We start from the raw sequence: 23,293 nt of genomic DNA, 5'->3' as shown, positions 1-23,293 counted from the left end.
AACACAGAGTGACATAAACAATTTAACAAATCTTATAAAATGATAAACATTTTACTGGGTAATCAGAGATGGTTGTGCTTAATTACGCTTACAAAGTTCATCATTGGTTGGGGTTATCTTGCTAAGGTAGAGTCGCAAGTCATCTTCAACATCCAGCCAGTTCCACATAAATAAGTTGTTGTGAAAGGTAACAAATATTTGACTGCAATTCTTGACAAAGTCGGATATTCCTTCTCCATTCCAATCCGAAAACTAATCAATGACTTTTTGTAATGAATGCTTTTTAAACTATTGTCACAAGATATATCAATCAACTTGTCTTTATTGGACAGTGGAAGCTTACGTTTTTACAAATCAAATGTGAAGGGGTCTCGAACTTGCATTTCATCAGAGGGTGGAAAATACTGCCTTATAAGAGTTTTAAGAGTGTTTAAGTGAATGATTATTTGTTGTCTGATGTCTTCAAAGTCTGGAATCATTTGCTCATTTTCTTTAAGAAAAGAATCTAGTTGCTGAGGTCACAGCTGTTCTTTTTAATTCCGTTTTTCCAGAGAGAAATTTTTCTTACCATGACCTCTGTTTTCTTCTCAGCATAGAACACACCAACGTTGTCTCCTTGCAATGATAAGTTCCAAATATTCACCTTTTCAAAAATATCAGCTAAGTCATGTAGTCTTAAAGAAAGTTGAAACTCGTGGTCCATGAAAAAAAGGTGTACTTCATTATGGAGTTCAAATAAACGGCAAAGAACATTTCCTCGTGACAACCAACGTACTTCTGTGTGACGCAGCAATCTCTTATGTAGGCTACCCATTTCTTCACACATAATTGAAAAAAGTCAAGACTTCAATGGTTGATGGTTTCATCCAAACCCATCTGTTTTGATGGGTTTTGATGAAATTAATCATTTGTCCACTTTCATCCAGAACTCTTTTCAAATCATCAGGAAGAAATTTAGCTATCAGCGCTTCACGGTAAAAACAACGAGTGAATTTACATTCTGGTGCAACTTGTTTTATACGACCTGCCAGTCCTTTGATATAAACACTCATTGCTTTTGCTCCGTCAGTACATACAGAAATACAATTTTTCCATTCAAGGTTGTTTTCGGCAAAAACTGAATCAATCATATTAAAAATATCCTCACCAGTAGTAGAAGTTTTGAGAGGCTTAAAAAATGAAATATCTTCAAATATTACATCCTGGAATTTTCCACGTACAAAAACAAGTAATTGAGCTAGCCAGGCTACGTCTGTCAACTCATCCACTTGTACAGCAAACCACAGGCTACATTGTGAATAGATTGAATGAGTTGGACCTTAATATTACAGGCCATATCTTTAATTCTCCTGGAAACTGAGTTGTTTGACAAAGGAATGGTTCTGGCAAGGCTTGCCTCTTTTTGAGCAAACATACAAGAAACTGTTTCTTCTGCTGCTGGAAGAATGAGTGACTCATTCTTCCAGCAGACTTCCAGCAGAATGAGTCACTCATTCTTCCAGCAGAATGAGTCACTCATTCTTCCAGCAGCAGAAGTGTGAGCCTTCCAGCAACCTATTGTGTGAGCCTTTCTGGCTTTGGAAATTCGAAGGCTTACATTGTAAGATGTTTTAAGGGCACTTTCATTTTCTTCTACACCAGAAAAATGCTTAATTACGCTTTTTCTACTACTCAAATCTTCCAAAAGACATTCAAAATATCTTAAGGGCTTATTTTTTAAATGCTCATGTTTGTTTCAAAGTGTCACCATAAAAGATACGGTTTCATAGAATTTTGTGACAGGACTTCAGAGCAAACAATGCACTGTGGATTCGGTTCTACTAAATTTTCTGTCTATGTAAAGCCAAATTATAAATATGATTCATGATATTTACGTTTTTTATCACTTGATTGTTTAACTTTTAATGTTCTTTTAGTTACTGCTGAATCCACCTCTTTACTCACATGGGATGATGATGTAGTCGTAGATGTAGAAGCAATCAGCTCCGGCTCCACGTTACTTTTCTTCTTAATTATCCATGTTTCAGGGCACTTTAGAAACGCATTCATTTAACTTCACAGTAAAGTGAAGACTAAAAATAACTTTAAGCACAGCAAGTAAAATAAATCACAACAAATACATAGAGCAATAAGAAGGTACATTCACTCACTTAGAATGGATGTTTTGACTGGGAGATCAGCTGTTTGAGTAGGTTTGGCTCTCGGGTAGGGAGGATTGACAAACGTGTACAGACATAGAGGTCAATTAGCATTTTCCTTGTTAATGACACTAATTTATGCTAATTGACCTCTTTCCTTGAAAGAGATCAATTAGCATCTGTAGCACATCAGTGGAGACAGTTCTGCAAACTAGGGCCATTTTCAGGAGCATCGTCCTCTGAATGGAATACAGTTTTCTTTTATATTTTTTTTAAATTAACACAGTCTATCCAAGCTGAGATACCGTAAGAAAGAATAGGAAGGAAAACACAGTCATAAAGAAGAGATAGTGCCCTACCTCTAATACCCAAATCCTTCCTAGTAATTCTTGTTAAGAATATTAAATATATTGGAGTCTTTATTGACAGAGGTCTTAGATTTGACACCCATATCAATTTTCTATCTGAAAAGGTTGCAAAATTTGTTATCTCTGTGCGACACCATGTCTCTGATATCCCAATGATATCCATCTTTGATGTCTTTACCAGAACCTCAAATTCATCAAATTTATTTACTACACTCCTAGCATTGGTGCAAGTATACATGCACCTATTCTTACTCTTATTTACCCTAACACAACCCATGTATTTACTTGTTCCATGATGGCTCTCGGCAGGCCTTGAAATCCCCAACACTTCACTTTCCAGGCTTCTGCTCATTCCAATAGAAGCAGTACAGCTAAAAGTAAATAAGTCACACAGGCAGATGAGAGAGCTATCCATTTATATTAAAAGTAGCAGAAAAAGATGTAAGAAAACCTTTAGTCATAATTATGAGAGCATCCTTGGATTCTCATGAGGTTGTTTAGATTGGAGATGTGCAAATGTCTCCACAATTCTCAACAGAAAATCAAAGGGTATAGTGAGTAATTGCAGACCCATAAGCTTGACTTCTGTTCCACAGAGAATAATGGTGTAGTAGTTAAAGAACTATTGGCAAGATGAACTTGACAGGAATGCAGTTATACAGAAATCACAGCATAGATTTGTTAAAGGGAGATTTTGTCTGGCTAATCTGATAGTTACTATGATGCAAAACAAAGGAAAGGAAAGGGAAAAAAAATAATTTTGACATCATATACATAGATTTCAATAAAGTTTTTGATACTGTTTCACATGATGTACCACTGTACAAATTGGAGCAGTTTTGCCTCTGGACAAGTTTTTCTATAGATATAGGGATAATTGAGTGGCAGAACAAAAAGGATGATTGTAAATGAGCCACTTCTTAGCCCAATGTTATTAATGGAGTCCCTCAGGGCTCAGTGCTAAATCCTTTACTGTTTTCATTATTTATTAATGGTTTTTATGAAAGTATATCAAGCTTATTGTGTAAGTACAGTCAGTCCTCGTATAGCACGATAGTTGTGTTCCTAGAAACCCTCGTGCAATGCAAAATCGTGCAATATAAACAACAGGCCCTATGGGAAAAATAGGTTTAGGTGCCGACCACCCAAGATTGAACACACGTTTGTAACCAAAACATTACCAAACACAATAAATAATCGTAATAAAATACTTACTTATTTTATTACAACTATTACATAATAAAATATTGCTAATTCTTTTGCTTCTATCGTAAGCAAACTTGTTTTTTGTTTGATTTTCTATCCAAAAGATGACAGCCGTTCCATCTCTTCCAATTCTTTGGAAGAGATGGAACGGCTGTTCCGTGTCTTAATGGAAACGTGTCTTAATCTAATGGATTTTAATTACACTTTGAGTTGTTCCTGCTATAAAAGTTGTTTTATTTTCTCTGCATTCTTTGTAATTCTCGGTGTTGCCTCATTTAGGGCTGTAGCACGTGCAATATCACATGGTCTTTCATTTCGCTCAAAGCGTTTCACAATTTCATATTTTTTCTCTATCGGCAGAGGCGGACTGGCCATAAGTCTTACCAGGGAAACCACGGTGGGTCGGAGGCCGGTGTGATTTTGGCCATAAACGCTAGTATGAGGCCACTACAAATTTTCCCGGGTAAGAATTTTTGATCCAATCCGCCTCTGTTTATCAATATTGCTTTCCTTTTTCTCTCTGAATCTGTAGTGTCTTCACCAGGACACTTCCTTTTCACACCTTTTAAGTATTTTACTCATTTTTAGGGAATAAAGCACAATTACAAAATGAGGAGGCACGCTTGATACACATAAACAAAGCTGTGCGCGTGTAGCAACTGAATAAACAACACCATAAAGGCAAAGACAACTCTAGCTCAATTTTATTAAAGCACATTTCTGGGGGTTACTACCATAAAACAATAAAAACAATTTCCAGTTGCATTCCTGCTAGTAGAATCTGTTATAAAATGGTAGTAAACTCGATCTAATTGCATTTGCGATAATACCAATAGCTGGAATTTTACGTTATTATGGTAAAATGTGTTTCCCCTTCACTGATATAAAAAACATAAATACATTTTCAGAATCTTCTCTTCATTCCTGTAGTGTTGCGTTCAGTTGGGGTGATTCTGGTCTGACTGCCATTTCTTGTAAACACAAAGGTGAATCGTGCGTAAGCGAATTTGGTTCGTGTTATATACGATATCGTTCCCCTATTTATAAATCGTGTATGATCGAATTCGTGTAGTGTAAACACATGTTATACGAGGACTGACTGTATACAGATAATATAAAGGTTGCCATAGTGATTAATAACAGAAATCAGAGTATACTACTTCAACAAGGCAGAAAAATTAGCCAGTGGGCTGAGAATTGGCAACTGAGGTTTAACATTGATAAATGCCAGGTAACACCACCACAGGTGTGGTACTACCCAATCTGCATGTCATTCTGGGATGACTATTGTTCTACTGTATAAAAGCAATAGTAATCAATGCAGATTGGGTGGTGAAGAAAGAAAGAAAGAGGCCTAGGAGTGTAGAATCTGACTTGGAGTTCTTCATGTGATGCAGACAGGCTGCTAGGACAGCTCATGGGGTTCTGTCAAATATATATAGGAATTAATTTGCTTTCAGCCAAAGTAATTGTTGAAACAAACTTCCTTCTGGTGCTGCTGAAATATGTAGTTTGAGTAAATTTAAGGAAGAATTAGGCAGATTATTAGAAGGGGTGGACAGATTGTGGGTAGTTTTTTTTTTTATATATATATATATGCTTTTGAGGCTTGCTTCACATGATTGCCACTACTAATACTATTAATCAGGTATAGAAGCAGCCACTGACTGTTCTGATTACTTGACTCTCAGAAAGTTGTCAACCTCAGTAATAAAGAAACAACATGGTCTCTTCCACCAGTATAGTAATATAGTATTCACCATATAGTAGTGCAAGGAAGCCACACGTTTTTGTTGCACTAGCAAAAAAAAAACACCTAAAAGATAAGAAAATACAAATTATATGCTTTCCTCCTCGCACAGGTTGTTGACCTTTGAATTTATTCAAACTGTCAGCCTCAACTACCTGCAAGAACAACTTTTTTTTGTTCCAACAGTCAACTACTTTTAGCTAAAAGAAAACTTCCTATGGTCTAATCTAAATCTCAACCTCTGTAATTTGAAATTATGACCCCTAGTTCTGGAATTCTTTATAACAGTGAAAATTCTACCTCCTCACTGTTTTAAGTTTACTAATCCTGCTCAGAGCTTTATAAACATCTCATCAGGTGGTCTCTGAGGTGCCTGGTTGCCAAGCTCTGCAGCCCACACACTCAGTCTTTCCTTATACGGTCATCCTCCTGCCAATCTCACCATTTGGGTTGACCATCTTTGGACCCTTTCAAGAAGCTAAATGTCTTTTCAAGTGAGATCTTCATACTTGAACACAGTATTCCAAATGTGGACTTGCAATTGCCTTATAAAGTGAGATTATGCCCCCCTATCTCTACAGGATAGCATTTGATAAATCACCAATAGGACACCATAGGCTTTCCTGGCTGCCTGTTTACACTGTTCAGAAAACTTCATATTCACCCGTATTGTAACTCCCAGATCCCTTTCCTTCTTCCTCTGTTTTTAATTCAACTGCACCAAGTGTATAATTTATTTTGGGGGTTGCTATTCCACAAGTTTGAGACCTTGCATTTAGCAGCATTAAAACATAGCCACCATCTTTGAAGTCTGTTTAGGTCATCCTGAAGGAGTGTTGCTTGGCACTTGATCATTAATGACTGCAAATTTTGATAGCATGACTTCTATCCCTTTGGCAATGTTATTTATGAAAATGAGAAATAACAGTGGTCCAAGAATCAATCCTTGAGAGACCCCCACTGCTTACATTTCACCATTCTGAAGAATATACATTAATTGCAACCTTCTGCCACCCAGCATTCCATCTTAGAATCTTACCAGTAATTCCAACCTGTTCAAGCTTATACAGTAACCTCTCATGAGGGACTGAGCGAGTTAAATGCTTTGCCAAAATCCAAATAAACTATGTTGAAATTGTTCCCTAAATCCAGCTCATGAGTAACTGTCGAAATTGCTTACTAATTTAATTAAACATGATTTTCCCTTAACAAAGCCATGTTGTGTATCCTTCAGCTGCCATATCTATCTAAATGTCCCTGTATTGCACTCTTAATAAGTGCCTCTAAGATTTTTCATACCACTGAAGTCAGACTACAACTGATTATATATACCCTTGAGTCAAATACATATCCTCCAATTTGAGGACAAAGGGGAAATATCTGGAGGAAAAAATTTTAAAAAAAGTCTGCTCTGGTTTATGTAAAAGCTACAACTTCCTGTAGTAAAGTTACTTGAGACAACCTGTTGAACATTATTAAAATACATATACAAAATTATGTAAAAGTAAGTTTCAAATAAGTTAAGAGTGAATACATGTATAGAGTGTCGGCAAACTTCCTTTACAAAACTAAAACATTGTTTTGAATAGCATACACAGTATAAACCTAAAACCACTTTCTGGTGATAGAGGATGTCTTCAAGTTTTTATTCACCAGCTCTAACATGTGCCCACTGCAGTAAATGCCAGCACAATTGCAAAACTGTGATCGTGGTGGTGCTGCATCTGGCAGGGTTAAACTTTCTTTTTAATTTTAGAAAAAAAGTTGGGTTTTTTTTTTTTATTTTTTGGTTTTTTTTAAATTCTTTTTGCAGTATACTAATATTTCATCTTTTCTTAGTGGATTGCAATACTTAATTTGTACAATTTTTTTAGTTTTTAATAAAAAAAATATTACATAAATGTTAGCAGTTAGCATAAATCTCTATTTACTAATATCTTTCAAAAAAAAATTAATTCTGCTAAAAAATTAAAAAAAAAAAAAAAGTACGTTATAGACATAAAATATAAAGTTGAAGCTATAAGAATCCTCTATTTTCCATTTTAAAGACCATGTTATACAATTATAACACATCAAAGAAAATTCAATATTTAAGTTTTTGCAAAATTTATTTCAAATTTGGTGAACTATGAAGCACATGGACTTTGAATATTTTGAATATGTTGCTAACTCTCTATCCTGAGTATCACTTTCCTTGTTTTTGTGGAAAAACAAAAAATATATGTGTGGAAGAACAAAAGAACAGGCATTGCTAGTGAAATGCACGATAGAGAAAGAAAAGGTAATGATGGCTCTGAAAAATGGATCGTTTTTAATTGCTGCACGTGACAGTAATTAATGAATCTTAGCTATCTCCCTTTGTGATGATCTTTTGTAATAAAAAATAAAAATAAGAAAAATTGTTAAATTGAAAGCAGCTTGCTCTCAGTGCCAGCATCAGAAAGTGACTTTATAGGATCAACATTGGACATCTTCTTCTGAACACCTTTAAAATGTGGGATTCCTTCGAAAAACTGTCTGCCACATTATTGTTGATAATGTTATGCTAAGTCTAAACACTGGAGTAGGAAGAGTATTAAAAGAGAAGTAATAGGCTGTCTTTGCCATCTTATTAATTTGTGTGCTGAAATGCGAGCTGCATGTGCTTTCCTGTGAAAGTGATTGAATACTTGGTGGTTAGATTTAAACAGTTCCAACTGATGTACACCACTTGAAGTAAAAAATATTATGACACATGTGTCTACACATTGGCTGTCTTTGGTTAAATGTGTAAATAGATTGGTAGAATAACATCTTTAAATAGACTTGTTAATTTTTAAGTCTATTTAAAGAAGAAGGTTAGAAATGGTGAGAAAAGCAACATGAGCACTTTTCAGAGGTTACCAAATTTAAAAGTACAACAGGCAATCACTAGTGAGTGGCATTGGTATTCAAAATACAGCCTATATGAATATACACTGGGGTATGCAAGAACAAACGTAATTGGTTCTAGAACCTCGTTCGTCATAACATACATTAAATTTTTGTATTTAGGGGTAATCCGTTCCAGGCCCACAGTCTAGAGCAAAGTTACCATCCAATACAACGATTTAAACAGGAAAAATATAATATAAAATGAAAAATATAAGTGTAAAAATAATATAAAATTAATTTATTTAACTTTTATACACTGTACATAAAATTTGAAAAGCCTAAACAATGTTTCCTTAGTGAAAAATATGAACAAACTTTCCCTCATAAAAAAGCATAAACAATCTAATGCACATGAAAAGGTAAACATCTTTCCCTAGTGAAAACTATAATTGAACTTTCCACAATAAAAGCATAAAAAATCTTTCACACAAGAAAAGCATAAACAATATTCCCCCAGAAAAATATAAACAAACTTTCCCTAATAAAAATCATAAAAAATCACATAGAAGTGGAAGGAGAGGAGTCATCATTCCTACTCATCTTCGGTGACTGTTCTGTGGGAGGTTCATCAGTTGGAGAGCATTTGTCCACCTTTTTGAAGAATAAATTCAGGGTTGACTGCTTTATTCTGGATTTTTTTACCCTCCAAAAGTGGGCCATCAAGGTGTCATTAAAATGATTAAGGCCCATTTCCTTGGCAGCAATATCTGGATGATAATCTTTTATAAGTTTGGACAGTTTATTCCAGCAAGAATTTATTCCACCTCTTTAAGGTCCTCAGCTGGAAAGCTGTGACTTTTTTCCTTGTCCTCGTCCCCGAAAGCTTTCCTCTTCTTCAGTGCCTCTGCCTCTTCATTGCGAAGCTCTGCTAGCTCCTCAAATGATAGATCCTTCCTGTGGTCCTCCACGTCCTCATTGATCTCCAAGTCCATGGAACTGCTCAGACACACAATTTCCTGCACAACAGGCTCTTCTTCCAACTGTTGAAAGCCTCTGAAGTCCCTTGGGGCCACTACTTCAAGCCACAATGGTGTCCAAGCTGAATTCAAGCACCTAACAGAAACCTCCTCCCAGCAACCACAATTAGAAAAACAGCATCCGCTTTATTGAAGTGGCACTTCCAAAAGTCCTTCAGAGTCACATCACTGGAAGAAGTGGCTTCAAAACATTTCCTGAACGGTGCCTAGTGTAGAGTTTTTTTAAAATTTGTGATCACCTGCTGGTCCATAGGCTGGAGGAGAGGCATCATATTAGGTGGTAGGAAGTGAACCGTGATAAAACTGAACTCGTCTGGTAATTCTTCCATAAAATTAGGAGGGTGGGCTTGAGCACTGTCCATGACTAAAAGAACCTTCAATGGAAGATCCTTCTCCCTAAGGTAGTCATGGACAGTGGGGCCAAACACTTCAGTCATCCAGTCAGAAAAAAGACTCCTGGTCACCTTGTGGTTGGGGGAATGCCACACAACTCCAAGGCGGTTTTTCCTGATTTTTTTAAAAGCTCTGGGGTTCTCCAAATGGTACACGAGTACCATTTGGTAAATGCAGTCACCCGAAGCATTGGCACAAAAGAGCAGTGTAAGCCAGTCTTTTTGGCTTATGGCCAGGCAAGGTGATCTTCTCCTTCGTGATATATGTTCTGCATGGCATTCTCTTCCAGAAAAGTCCAGTTTCATCGCAAAAGAAAGCCTTCATCCTCAGTTATTTTCTTAAATTTCTCACGATGTTGCTCGGCAGCATCCCTATCTGCACTGGTAGCCTCACCACGCCCCACAACACTGTGTAATCCAGTCCTTTTCCTAAATCCAGTAAACCACCCCTTGGTGCCAAAAAACTCCTTCACAGAACCAGTACTTGTATTAGGAGCCTTAGCACCAAGTTCCTCAAACAATTGTTTGGCCTGTTCACAAATAATCGCATCACTGACAGGCCCCGGGTGCCAAGCGATTGTGATCGAGCATTTTCTGTGTGCTTAAAGTGTGATTATCCAAAAGCAATTTAGAGTTCTTTTAAGTTCCTGCCCTTAAGAAATTTATTTATTTAATATCAGCTACTGTTACAAAAGTGCTTGTACAGAGCAAGAAAGAAAAGCTACTTTTCTTTATTTTTCTTTTCTTTTACTAACACTTACTACTTTATGCTTGGTCACACTGGGCACTGCTCCTGCCTCCCCGTGGCAGTGACGGAAATCTTGGCAGAAAAGCTAATCTGCCAAGGGTCAAAAGGAGAAAACATGGATCAAAATACATTTCTGCCTCTAGAGCCAACAAGCTCTCGGCCAGAGTTAGACATAAGAGGTTGAAAAACCACTTCCTCAGCAACAAATTGTCCTGCATTTCTTATAATGCACTCTCTTGTAGACCAGCCCCTCGTAAGCTCTCTCCGTTCCTTATCCAGAAACCTGGAAAGTCTGGCAGGATCTCCTAAGACAGTCAAGAGACTGCAGTCGGGCGACTTTCTATTGGAAACAATGAACTGTAGACATTCAGAGAAACTGCTAAAACTTACAACAAGCTTTGCTGGAATTCCAGTAAACGTTTCTCCCCATGCAACCCTAATTACATCTAAGGATGTTATATCCAGTTAGGATCTATTGAATGTCACGGAGGAGGAGGAGGAGATAACACAAGAGCTTCAAGATCAAAATGTCATTGCTGTGAAAAGAATTATGGTGAAAAGAGAAAATACACTCACCCCTACAAAGAATATTATTCTAACCTTTAACATGCCAAATCTACCACCATCGATAAAAGCAGGTTACCTACTTTGCCACATTAGATCATACATTCCTAACTCATTGAGATGTTTTAAGTACCAGAAGTAAGGGTTCTCTCAAACAGTGTGCAGAAGAAACCAAGTTTGTCCTAATTGTGGGTCCTCTCACCACACCCAAAGTGACTGCTTGGCAAAAGAAATGACTTGCCCCAAATGTAAAGGAAACCATCCTGCTTACTCAAGGACGTGACAGATGGAAAACTGAAAAGCAAATTGTTAAATATAAGATCGAAAATAAAGTAAGCTTTCAAGAAGCACGGAAATTAATTGCTCCCAGTATGAATAAACGTACGTATGCCAATATTGTGCAAAACTAGCAATCAGTGGCCATCCAAATTGATGTTACAGTACCTTCAAACGCTAAATCTCTGACTGAACTCGGACTGTTCTCTCTCAGCAACAGTCCAATGTCCCGAAACAGTTGAACCAGGCAAGTAATACTGCACTTACAGTACCAGCTACATCTCCTCCCCCAGTGATTGCTTCTATATCGAATAATCAAAGCTCAAATTTAAAAAAGAATATCCAAGAAACGTCTATGGATACAACCGACTCATCCAGACAAGAAGAACCGATCTTAGAAATATGTGCGGAAGAAGAAATGGACACCGGTCGACCATTATTCTCAAAAAAAGACAAACCAAAACCTGAACGTCACAAGACAGTCACATTAAAAAAACAATCAGATACAGCTTCTTTTATTAAACACCAGTAATGCTTTATATTCTACAATGGAATTGTAGAGGATTTCATAGCAACCTTAATGATAGTCAAGTCTTAATTAACTGCTACTCTCCAGTTGGTTTCTGTATACAGGAAACCTATCTAACTCCTCAAATTTCCACCAACATAAAGAAATATGCCATCTATCGACACGATCGTAATACTTCAAATGCTGCCCGTGGGGGTGTGGCCATCTTGGTCAGCTCAAAGATCCCGACCAAGCAAATTATTTTGCAAACTGAAATTGAAGTTGTCGCCATGCATTTGATAACCAAGATTGCTTTAACACTAGTATCAGTCTTTCTCCCGCCAAGTCATACCTTCTCTTACCAAGATCTTGAAAACCTGCTAATGCAATTACCTTCCCCTGTCTATCTCTTGGGTGATTTCAATGGCCACAACCCATTATGGGGATCGACAAAATTAGATATACATGGCCGCTTAGTTGAAACCTTTCTGGATAAGCAAAACCTTACCGTTCTTAATACTGGTGCACCCACTCACATACAACTACCAACTGGACAAACCTCTGCAATCGATCGATCTATCAATATGCACTCTGATTCTGTTTCCAATCATAGAATGGTCTGTTATGGACGATCCCGTGGGCAGTGACCATTTTACAATTATTTGTGATCTGCTCACTGCACAACCACCATTAGCCAAACCCTGCAGGAAGTGGAAGTTCGCTCAAGCCAACTGGGTCAAATTTCAATCAGTTGTCACCCTGAATGAGCAATACAGGAGAACACAGTCGATAGATAAAGCCACAGATTATGTCACTTCACACCTACTGTCTGCAGCTAAATGTTCAATTCCATTGTCGAAACTCCCAATCATGATGGCACCTTAACTATTGGTGGAACGAAGACTGCACAAAAGCTAAGAAGTTAAAAAATACAAAGCGTGGAATTTTTTTCGTAGATCACCAACCTCAGCTTAGCTTATATTATCAATTACAAGAAACTAAGAGCAAAAACACGTCGCATCCAAAGAGAAGCCAAGAAAAATTCTTGGATTCAGTTTGCATTTACCATAAACAGAAACACTAACTCCAGTTTAATGTGGAAGAAAATCGGGCAGATTTCCGGGAAATTTCCAACCACTCCTTCACCAATTCTTTCATAGAATGGGCAGGAACTCTCTGCTGCCAAGGATATAGCAAATGCTTTGGCAAAACCTTTGCCCAAATTTCAGCAGCATCAACTTATTCTCTGGATTTTCAGAAAATAAAGACCAAGACTGAACAACGAGCCATCAACTTTTGAACCTCAGTTTTCCTTCCATATAACCAGCCTCTTCAATATCATGAACTTCTGCATGTCATTAAAACAACACGCAACAGTGCCACTGGGCCAGATGGAATATCTTAGATTATGTTACAAAACCTTGGTGACAAAAATTTGCAAATACTGCTGGTCTACTATAACCGGATATTTATGGAAAACATTTATCCCAGCTGTTGGCATCATGCCACAGTTCTTGCCTTTTTGAAACCCTGCAAAGATCCTACCAGTCCTAACAGTTATAGACCTATTTCCCCATCCATTTGCCTTGGTAAATTACTTGAAAAAATGATCCATAATTGTCTTGTTTGGATCATCGAAACGCAATAACTAATTAATAATAATCAGCATCACTTTTGAAAGAACAGGTCCTCCTTAGATCTCATGATCAAAGCTGAGTCTTCAATTCGTAATGCCTTTGTAAAACATGAACATCTTGTTATGGTTTCCATAGACATAGAGAAGACATTTGATACTACCTGGCACCGTGGAATTCTCAGTGACCTCCATGCTCTAGGCCTATGAGGCAACCTTCCTATATTCATCAGGAACTTTCTCCAGATTCGTTTGTTCCAAGTTCGATACCACAACTCGCTTTCTATGACATTTTTACAGGAAGGAGTGCCACAAGGGTCTGTACTGAGTGCCGCATTGTTTCCCACTACAGTCATTTCTGCTGCCCTTCCACCTGAGTATAGCAGCTTCTCTGCAGAACTTCATGCAATAAAATTAGCCTTAGAAAACCTCTCTGAGCTTAATTACAGCAATGCAAAACTTTTCTTACAAGTTTCATCCTATGTTAAACCAAATCAGAAGCCTCTTATTAAAAATTGAGGACGTCATCAATGGGTGACCTTTTGCTGGATCCCAGCCCATTCAGGGATAAAGGGGAATGAACTTGCTGACAAAACTGCCAAAAATCCTTCAACTTATGATTTAACCTTCGCTCCTATTCCAATCTCTGATTATAATCATATCATAGAAACAACATGTCTTGCACAGTGGAAAGAGTTATGGCACACCCAAACCAATAACAAACTTTATCAGTTGAAACAGGATACACAGCTTTGGCACTCTAGCATCAAAACAGTACGAAGAGAAGAAGTAGTGCTTGCACGAGCACGGATAGGACATACATACCTGACTCACCTTCATCTACTTACAGGAGAGGAACCTCCTCAATGTCCACACTGTTCCTCACATTTAACAGTCAAACACATTCTCATTGACTGCCCTCACTATCATCAGGACAGAACATCCATCCTCCTTTCCCTAACAAACCTTTGAGAACCGATGGCATTAAAACATATTATTGGTGACGATGCAAACATCAGTGAATTTTTCTCTTTTTTGAAAAAATTGGAATCTATCATAAATTTTAAAAGATCTCTCTAATAAATTCCTATGAATAGGCGCACTATAGCCTCAGCAGCTCGTACACCATTAAACACCCATAACACACACACACACACACACACGCATCACCATTTGTTTTTCATTAATCCACACTAATAGAAGAGTTTCCATCTTTTCCATGATATTACAACATGGACTGCTTAACCTAGAGATTCCCTTCGTAACCTGTGCACTTTTTATTTCTTCCTTGTTTTTTAAAATTGTACTGATTTTTGATTTAGCCATACCATATTCAGCACTTAGATCTCCTACACTTTTTCCACTTTCTCAATTGGAAATTATTTCTTTCTTAATGTCTAAGTTAATTAGCTTTCTCACTCTATTTTGCCAGCTCAGGATTAAAATTATATAGCAGAATAATTTTAAAAAATATTTTCACTGTTAAAAGGGCAAATAACTGAACTAAACTAATAATTGAACCTTACAAATGATAACAAAGATGAACACTAACGATCTAACCAAAGCGGGAAGGCCCCTACATTTCATGCACACGCATGCTGCGTTGGCAATAGTATTCCTCCACGTTTGCTGTCGCATGTGTTCATTGTAGCATCCTGATTTTATTGATAAAAATTGTTTGTTGTAGCATCGTTCGTTGTAGCATACATGACTTTTTATATGCCTATATCATGCTTTATATTTGCTGTACTGTACAAGAGAGACATAATAGCATCTTAACTGAATAAATAAATGCACACACATATATACATACATACATACATACATACATACATAGAATAAATTAGTTTTGTACCTAAAAGAATGGTCATATTAATAGGAATTGATGGTTACATTTGACTTTAGTGTTGCTGATATTGTCAGTTTCTCCAAATGAAAAGAGGTCTTCAAGATGCGAAAAACAGATCCCTTAGTCTGTTTAGCATCTGTTGACAGCCAGAAGAGGCACACAATTTTATAGAGTATGTGTATATTTTAAAATATTTACCCCCTTTAATAATGCCCAGCTTAAATTATTATGTATATAAAACCTTGGATCTTTTTAAGGTTCTCGGGGTAGATCATCCCGTTCATCTGGCTGGAGTGCAGAAGAGCAACAACTGCTTATTCCCCTGGAACCTTTAGATTTAGTGTGGGCAAAATGTCGTGGTTATCCTTGGTATCCTGCCTTGGTAAGTTTTATATATACATTGTAGAGGGTTAACATCAGTAAATACAGTATTCAATAATTATACTCTCTATGTCTGTGTACTAAATATTTGAGGTGCTGTGACAAAATATGTAACATAGCATAAAAATTGACCCATTTTTAGTACAATTTTAATTGATTAACATGTGTATCCACTTATAGAAGTGAGCACTTCTGAGTTAAATGCATAAACATTTGTGAATGGTTAAAACGTAATGTAGTTAAACCTCCCAGATCTGACATTCCATTTTTCAGCTATTTTTAAGAAAATATATGAGTCCTGCAAACAAACAAACTTATAAATTAGAAGCATAGTTCTTAGGTTGGCTGTTTGTCCAAGCAGATAACAGAGATCATTTTGCAAGGTTAAGATTCCATAGTTGTAGCCATATGAATTTTTACCATGCTCTAATCACTTTGAAGTAAACATGCTGTAAAAATTGGCATACGAAAGTTTATTAGAAAGTCGTGGTTATCTACTATTGTTTGTTGTAAGCACATTTAGCAACTCTTATTAATGATGAACTGAAAGAATTTTTGGGTATCCTGATGCAGTTTGTACATTAAAGCATTAGGCTAATACATTTTTTGAACTTTAACTAACTTTTAAATTGTCATGTTTGCAAACAACATTTCCCCAGCAGCTTTCATTCATATGCGTTATTTTTAGGTTGTCCAGTGATAAAATAATATCTTAAAGCAGCTTTGTTCATACACTTCGCACTAGTTTGCATAATTTGAGAAGTTCCTGCCTGTTATTTACCCTGCATTTGCTCCTAAATATGTCATAAAATAAAAGCAAGATGAAGGGAGAGGATGATGTTGTGGATTTATTAGATGATTATTTTCTACATCAGCATGTTTGGGAGGCTTGTAGTTGTTGTTAATTGGTTTTTAGGAGCATTAGCAACTAAGACCATATTGCTCCTGGGATATGCGGTGGTCATTCCCTGACCTTTCCGTATCCTCCGTATTTGGTGGTTACAAGCTCGAACCCCGGTCTGATCAAGAAGCGTGTGCTACGCACTGCTGCTCCTGCCCACATGGCTACGGAGGTGCATTCGGTAGGCAACTAGAGGGAGTAATACTCTTGATCTGATTATCAGTACTGATTCTTCATGCATTAAGAATCTGCAGATAAAGGAACCACTAGGTGGCAGTGATCGCAGTGATTACCATCAAAGGTAAAGGAAAGGGTTATTGCTTTCGTAAAGGCGACTATGGAAGTCTGAGACAGTATTTAAATTCATACGCTGGGACCAACTGATGATGTTACCAACAGCAAATTCAAAATGGGAAGCATTCAAAGAATTAATCTTGGAAGCTACTAGGCTTTACATACCAACTAAGAAATATTGTTCAAGGTTTAGTCCTAAATGGATGTCAGATAAACTAATGAGACATGTGGCAGAGAAGAAAAATGCATGAGATGCATATAACTTATTGGGTGACATGGAAGCCTACGATAGATATAAGCTGGTGTGTAACCAAGTCACAAAGGAGGTTAGACAGGCAAAGGCAGATTAGAAGAAATCTTTGGCAAAGGATGCAAAGAAAAACAGCAAGAGTTCTTTACATATGTAAACTCTAGAAGGAAAGATGAATCAGATTGGTAAACAAGATATCGATGGTTCAACTGTTGATGATCCTGCTCAGGTGGCTAACAAACTAAATGAGTATTTTGCATCTACAGTCACACATGAGGAGTTATTCAGGGAAGGGAATGCCAGAGGGGAACTAAACTCTGGCAGTGAGCTAGATGATTTTGTAATAACTGAGAGGAAAGTGGAGGAGAAATTGTTGAAGATAAACATAAAAAAGGTACCTGGGGTGGATGGGATCTATCCAATTATATTAAAGGAGGCAGCAAAGGAAGTAAGCAAACCCTTAGCCATAATCATGGGAGCTTCCTTGGACTCAGGGGATGTACCCATGGAATGGAGATGTGCAAATGTGACCCAATTCACAAAGGAGGATCAAAGGCGACACAAGTAATTATAGACCTGTTAGTTTAACTTCTGTTCCAGGGAAATTAATGGAGGCACTGGTTAAAGATGCACTGCAGGATCATCTAGACAAGACTTCAGTTATAGCTCAGATACAGCATGGATTTGTTAAGAAGTCTTGTCTGACCAATTTGATTGGATACTATGATGTGGTCACAAAGGAACTGGATGCAGGGAATAACTTTGATATCATATATTTGGATCTTAGAAAGGTAAATTGATGCTATGGATAAAGGGATGGTTGAGTTGGAGAAGACAGAGAGTGGTAATCAATGGACACTGCTCTTCGTGGACTAATATTATTAGTGGAGTCCCTCAGGGTTCAGTGTTGGGTCCATTGTTGTTTTCTGTATTTACAAAGGGTACTAGGAAAGTTTTGCAATATGACGCAACAATCACAGGAAGCTGCTTGTTTCTGCATGTTGAGACATGTTCATACGTGCATAGTAGCCGCCGCGCCAAGTCGATGGGCTCAGTTATTCATTAGTAGTGAGAGTGTAAAGTGCTTGCGATGGCATCGTGGTCACGAAATGAGATAAGGACAGTTTTGCGGTATAATTTTGTGCGTGGTTTAACCATAGACCAGTGCTTAGAAGAAATGACTCTTGCACTAGATGATGATTGTCCACATTGTACAACGATATTCAGGTGGTATAGAGAATTCCAAAGGGGAAATTTCACTCTGGAGGATTCTGAGAGGCCGGGAAGGCCACGAACGTCAGTTACGGAGGAAAACGTTACTGCTGTGAGGAAAATGCTTGATGAAAACAGGCGAGTGACCTACCAACAGATAGAGGATACTTTGGGCCTAAATGCACCAGCAATTCGTTCGATTCTGCAAGATCATTTGCACGTGAAGAAACTTTGTTCTCTCTGGGTGCCGCATCAACTGACTGAAGAGCAGATGACACGACATGTGACTTGGTGCCGGGAGATGTTTAAAAAGTTTGATAAGGGACAATCTCGGTATGTGAACAACATCGTGACAGGTGACGAGACTTGGCTGTACTATTACGATCTGCCGAACAAGGCTCAAAACAAAGTTTGGGTCTTTGATGATGACGACACACCCGTAATTGTCAGAAAATCCCGATCTGTAAAGAAGAAAATGATAACTGTATTTTTCAAATCGAGTGGAATTGTGGAACGTGTCGTTTTGGACACGCAGAAGACAGTCACAGCTAAGTGGTATACTGAACAATGCCTGCCTAAAGTCATTGGATCTATGAAGAACCTGCGGCCAAAGTCAAGAATGGACACCTGGTACCTCCATCACGATAGTGCTCCAGCTCACCACGCCAAAGCCTGCACCGAATATTTGACCACGACAGGACTGAAACTTCTCGAGCACCCTCCCTACAGTTCAGACCTTGCTCCCTGCGACTTTGCACTGTTCCCGCATGTGAAAATGAAGCTAAAAGGGAGGCGGTTTTCCAGTGATGAGGACCTTCTACGGGCTTGGGACAACGAGTGTGCTTTACTCCCTAGTGAAACTTGGCAGAACTGGTTTAAAGATTGGTTTCGGAGGATGGAGAGGTGTATTGAATGTAGAGGAAATTACTTTGAAAAAATTAAATAAACAAAGCTGTATTGCAAAACTTTCCTAGTACCCTTTGTATAAATGATATTGATGATGGTATATCAGGCTTAATGTCGAAATTTGCAAACGATACGAAGGTTGGCAGGGTTGTTAATGACAGTTCACTGCTGCAGCAGGATCTAGAAAAGTTGAGCGATGGGCTGAGAGGTGGCAAATGAAGTTTGACATTGACAAATATAAAGTACTACATATGGGAAGCAGTAACCCCAGAGTAACATATCAACTCTGTGGTACTACACTGACAGTGGTAGAGAATGAAAAGGACCTGGGAGTAACTGTGCAGGCAGATATGAAGTTTTCTGAGCAGTACAGATGGTCTGCAAGAGAAGCTCATGGTGTCTTGTCAATGATAGACAGCAATTTTTCTAGCAGGAATAAGGAGGTGATTATCCCCTTGTATAAGGCAATGGTCAGGCCACACCTTGAGTACTGTATACAGGTCTGGAATCCTCATTTTAAGAAGGATGGAGAGTTGTTGGAACGAGTACAGAGAAGGGCAACAACATTAGTGAATGGAACTAAGGGTTGCTCTTACGAAGAAAGGCTTAAGTTTTGCAGATTACAGACTAGGCACCTTGCGAGGTGATCTGATTGAGGTGAGCATGCTCAAACCTTAAATGGTTTGAGCATGCTCAATGCTGATGGGATTCTTCCTCTTGCTCAGAATAATCACCTGAGAAGGCATAAATTCAAATTGAGGAAAGACAGTTGTAGGATAGATGCGCAGAAGTTTGCCTTTAGCCAGCAGGTAGTTGATTGGTGGAACACACATCTTTTGTTGTGGAAGTTGATAACCTGAATAAATTTAAGGCTGAACTGAACAGGTATTTGGAATGAATGGAAGGGTGAGATGGGAGTGGTTTTTTTGGCTGATGCTGCATAAGCTTGCTTTCGTATGCCAATGATAATGGTGAAAAAAAAAAAATAAATAAAATAAAAAATAAGTTTTCATCTATTTTAAATAAGATTTCATGGTTAAAGGAATTCACCTGTGGCAAGTGGGACTTCGGTGTGCGATTGTGCCAGATTTTGTGATTCTGCAAATGTGTACAATATTATACAGAATTTTTTAAAGTTAAATAAAATTAAGTCATTTAATATATATTGTTAAGTTAAAATTATTTTGTTAGATCGTATTCACTAAATAGTAATTTTGTAATGCATTAGTTGTGTATGCACTTTTATAAATACAGGTTGCCCTCGATTTACACCAGGGTTAGGTTCCTGGTAAAACCGGCACAAATGGAACCCTTTATATCATGGAGTCAATGGGGAGTCACAGGATTAGGTTCCAGGCACCAAATATTTTACCTGCAAATTTGCATCGATTGTTTTATTTTATCAGCATTCTTCATAATTGTAATAATAGTCGATGAAGGCATATTCATAGCCCTATGCACATCAGGGTGGATTTCACCAGCTTCCATCCTCCAAATAACCTCCATCGTATTTTCCAATGTGATGGATTGATGTGCCTTTTTCTTGCTTTCATTTTCACTAGGATTCATTGAACTTCTTTTACCAGACACAGCATCTCTTTATTCTATTAAATTAAAAATTTTATGATACGATTGGCAAAATCTGCACATGGCTATCATTATTAATTATTATTTAATTTATTAATAGCACAATTAATAAAAAATGTTGGCATAATAAATTTCCAACATGTGTAAATAACAAACAACCAACTGAATGCTTCACTGTTTGGACCTTTACCACCCACATCCAAGAGTGGCTATTTTGTGAGTGGGAAGCTTTCTCATCTCTGATTGGCTATGATACAGACGTGCTAATCGCTGATTGGCTTAGATTGTGCTTGGTCACGTGAACAGTACATGATAATTAGTACGGTATGATGCCAATAAATTTTGTCTGACGATTTTAAACTTTAAATTTATAAAAAAATTGAAAAAATAAATAAAAATGGCCTTGTAGTTAATGACCAGCGCTATTGAGAATCGGCACAAATCTTACCAGTGCAAAACGAGGGCTACCTGTACATTGTGTGTAGATCCACATGTTACGAGTTGAACCTAACTATGCATTATGATCATTCACAATAAAAGTTTAGTATTAATAAATTGATAAACACTATGCTAAAGTTTAGTGATTTAGTCAAATAATTAAAATAATTTAATGTTGTAAAAACTTAAGGAATAATAATTAAAGATTTTACTTACCTGGATAATGTTTTATTAAAACTTTCTGTATGTATTTTTAAAATATTTCTGTGGACTAATTCAGTGTAATATGGCTGCATTAACATAGTTTTATTTTGAAATATACTAATTTATCGCTGGAAATAGAGTGTATTTCATATGATTAATTTTGAAGCAAACTACCTAGAATACTTGCACCCACCGGCACTGCACTACCTCTGGTGGGTGCGGGATTTTGTGCACATAAACACATATAGGATAGTAAACCCAGACCAGGCTCATTGTGCCTGAGGATGGTGCCAGGTGTTGGCTGCTTCCTGGTGGCAAAGTGGCCTTGGAGCCACCACGATACAGGTACACACACACAAGCACACATGCCCTGGATGATGAGAATGAAAATGTATATACAGGGTGTTTCAAAAATGGTCAATAATTTAAAGGTGAAAAGTACAAACTAAAATAACCAAAATGGTCCCAGTGAACATTGGACTGCAAATGAACCGTTTTCGAGATAATGCACATTTCGTGTTGTTAAGATCCGCCACTGACTATGGGAGCACTAGTTTATCAAAAAGCTGTGAATCCTTTGCTAAGGGTGGTTTTATTAAACATAAGATAATGCATTTTTAATTTTTGTTTTCAACACCACAGGATTTTACAGATGTTGCAAATGGTGTTCAAAATGCTGTCCTTGCATCCATATGCAGCTTTGTAGGCTCTGCATTGAGTTGCAAATCCTCTCAGGCATTCCTAGGTTTCTGATTTGCTGAATGGCTCCTTCAACCTGATGCTGTAATTCCTGTGTTAATGTCAGAAGTGTACACCAAGCTTTTTTACATGACCCCAGATACAAAAATCCATAGGATTTAAGTCTGGTGATCTGGGAGGCCACATTACAGGCCTACCTCTACCTATCCATAACTTCTGACCATAACTTCTAGTTAGATGCCGAGTCACAACTCGAGAAAGTGTGCCGGTGCACCATCATGCATAAACCACATTCTGCCATTGCTGAAGTGGAGCATTATCATCATCATCAAGGAGGTCTGGAAGAACATTCTGCAGGAACTGAAGGTACAGCTCTCCTGCTAGCCTGTTTGGCAGAAAGTGTGGTCCAATTAGATGGCCTCTTAGTAGTCCTGCCCAGATGTTCAATGAGAAACATTGGTGATGTTGTGACTTTTGAATTGCATTAGGATTTTCGTTGGACCAAATGTGATAGTTATGCAAATTAAAAATACCATCAAGAGTAAACCCAGCTTCATCAATGAACAAAGTGTTGTTTAAAAATTGGGAATTCAGGACACTGTTGTTGCATCCACTGGCAGAAGTTCACTCTGGGAGGGTAGTCTGTATTGACCATGTACATGCTGGATATTGTAAGGGTATGGTAATTGGCGATGTAAAGTTTGCTACACACTGCTATGACTCATAAACACCCTTGCAGGGCAAACCTTCTTGTCGAAATTCCTGGATTTTTGTTCTATTCTTTCTAACACCCTTTCCTCAACATCAGGTGTTATGCTTCTGAGCCTACCTGCTTGTACTCCATGTGCAAAGTGCCCATATTCTCTAATTGATGTACCCTGATGAATGTGCGCCTGTTGGGCTGCCTTCAGTAGAGAAATGCTTCTTAGTACAAACGTGCAGCCTCGAGTTCACTGCCGCTGGAATTTACAATACATGAAATGCATGTCTACATACTCTTCATTACTGTAACCTCTTTCCATGTTGACTATCCTTTGACTAGTACAGTCAGTCCTCATATAGCACGATAGTTGTGTTCCTAGAAACCCTCGTGCAATAT

The 23,293-nt window shown here is 37.7% G+C and overlaps 1 protein-coding gene across 3 annotated transcripts in view; it reads left to right on the top strand.

Annotated features, from left to right (window-relative positions):
* Br140 (bromodomain-containing protein 140) overlaps nucleotides 1-23,293 on the top strand; it is a 507,858-nt gene that overhangs the window by 463,513 nt on the left and 21,052 nt on the right. For all 3 annotated transcript variants that reach the window (XM_090369105.1, XM_090369103.1, XM_090369102.1), the window contains exon 20: nucleotides 15,580-15,704. In XM_090369105.1, coding sequence (XP_090225231.1) covers nucleotides 15,580-15,704 — 125 coding nt within the window. The remainder of the gene's footprint in view (nucleotides 1-15,579; nucleotides 15,705-23,293) is intronic.

Source organism: Mastigoproctus giganteus, chromosome 2, assembly GCF_048544385.1.
Source record: "Mastigoproctus giganteus isolate SK-2022 chromosome 2, ASM4854438v1, whole genome shotgun sequence".
NCBI lineage: Eukaryota > Metazoa > Arthropoda > Arachnida > Uropygi > Thelyphonidae > Mastigoproctus > Mastigoproctus giganteus.
The sequence above is the reverse complement of the archived record's forward strand: the minus strand, read 5'-3'. Positions and strand labels throughout refer to the sequence as shown.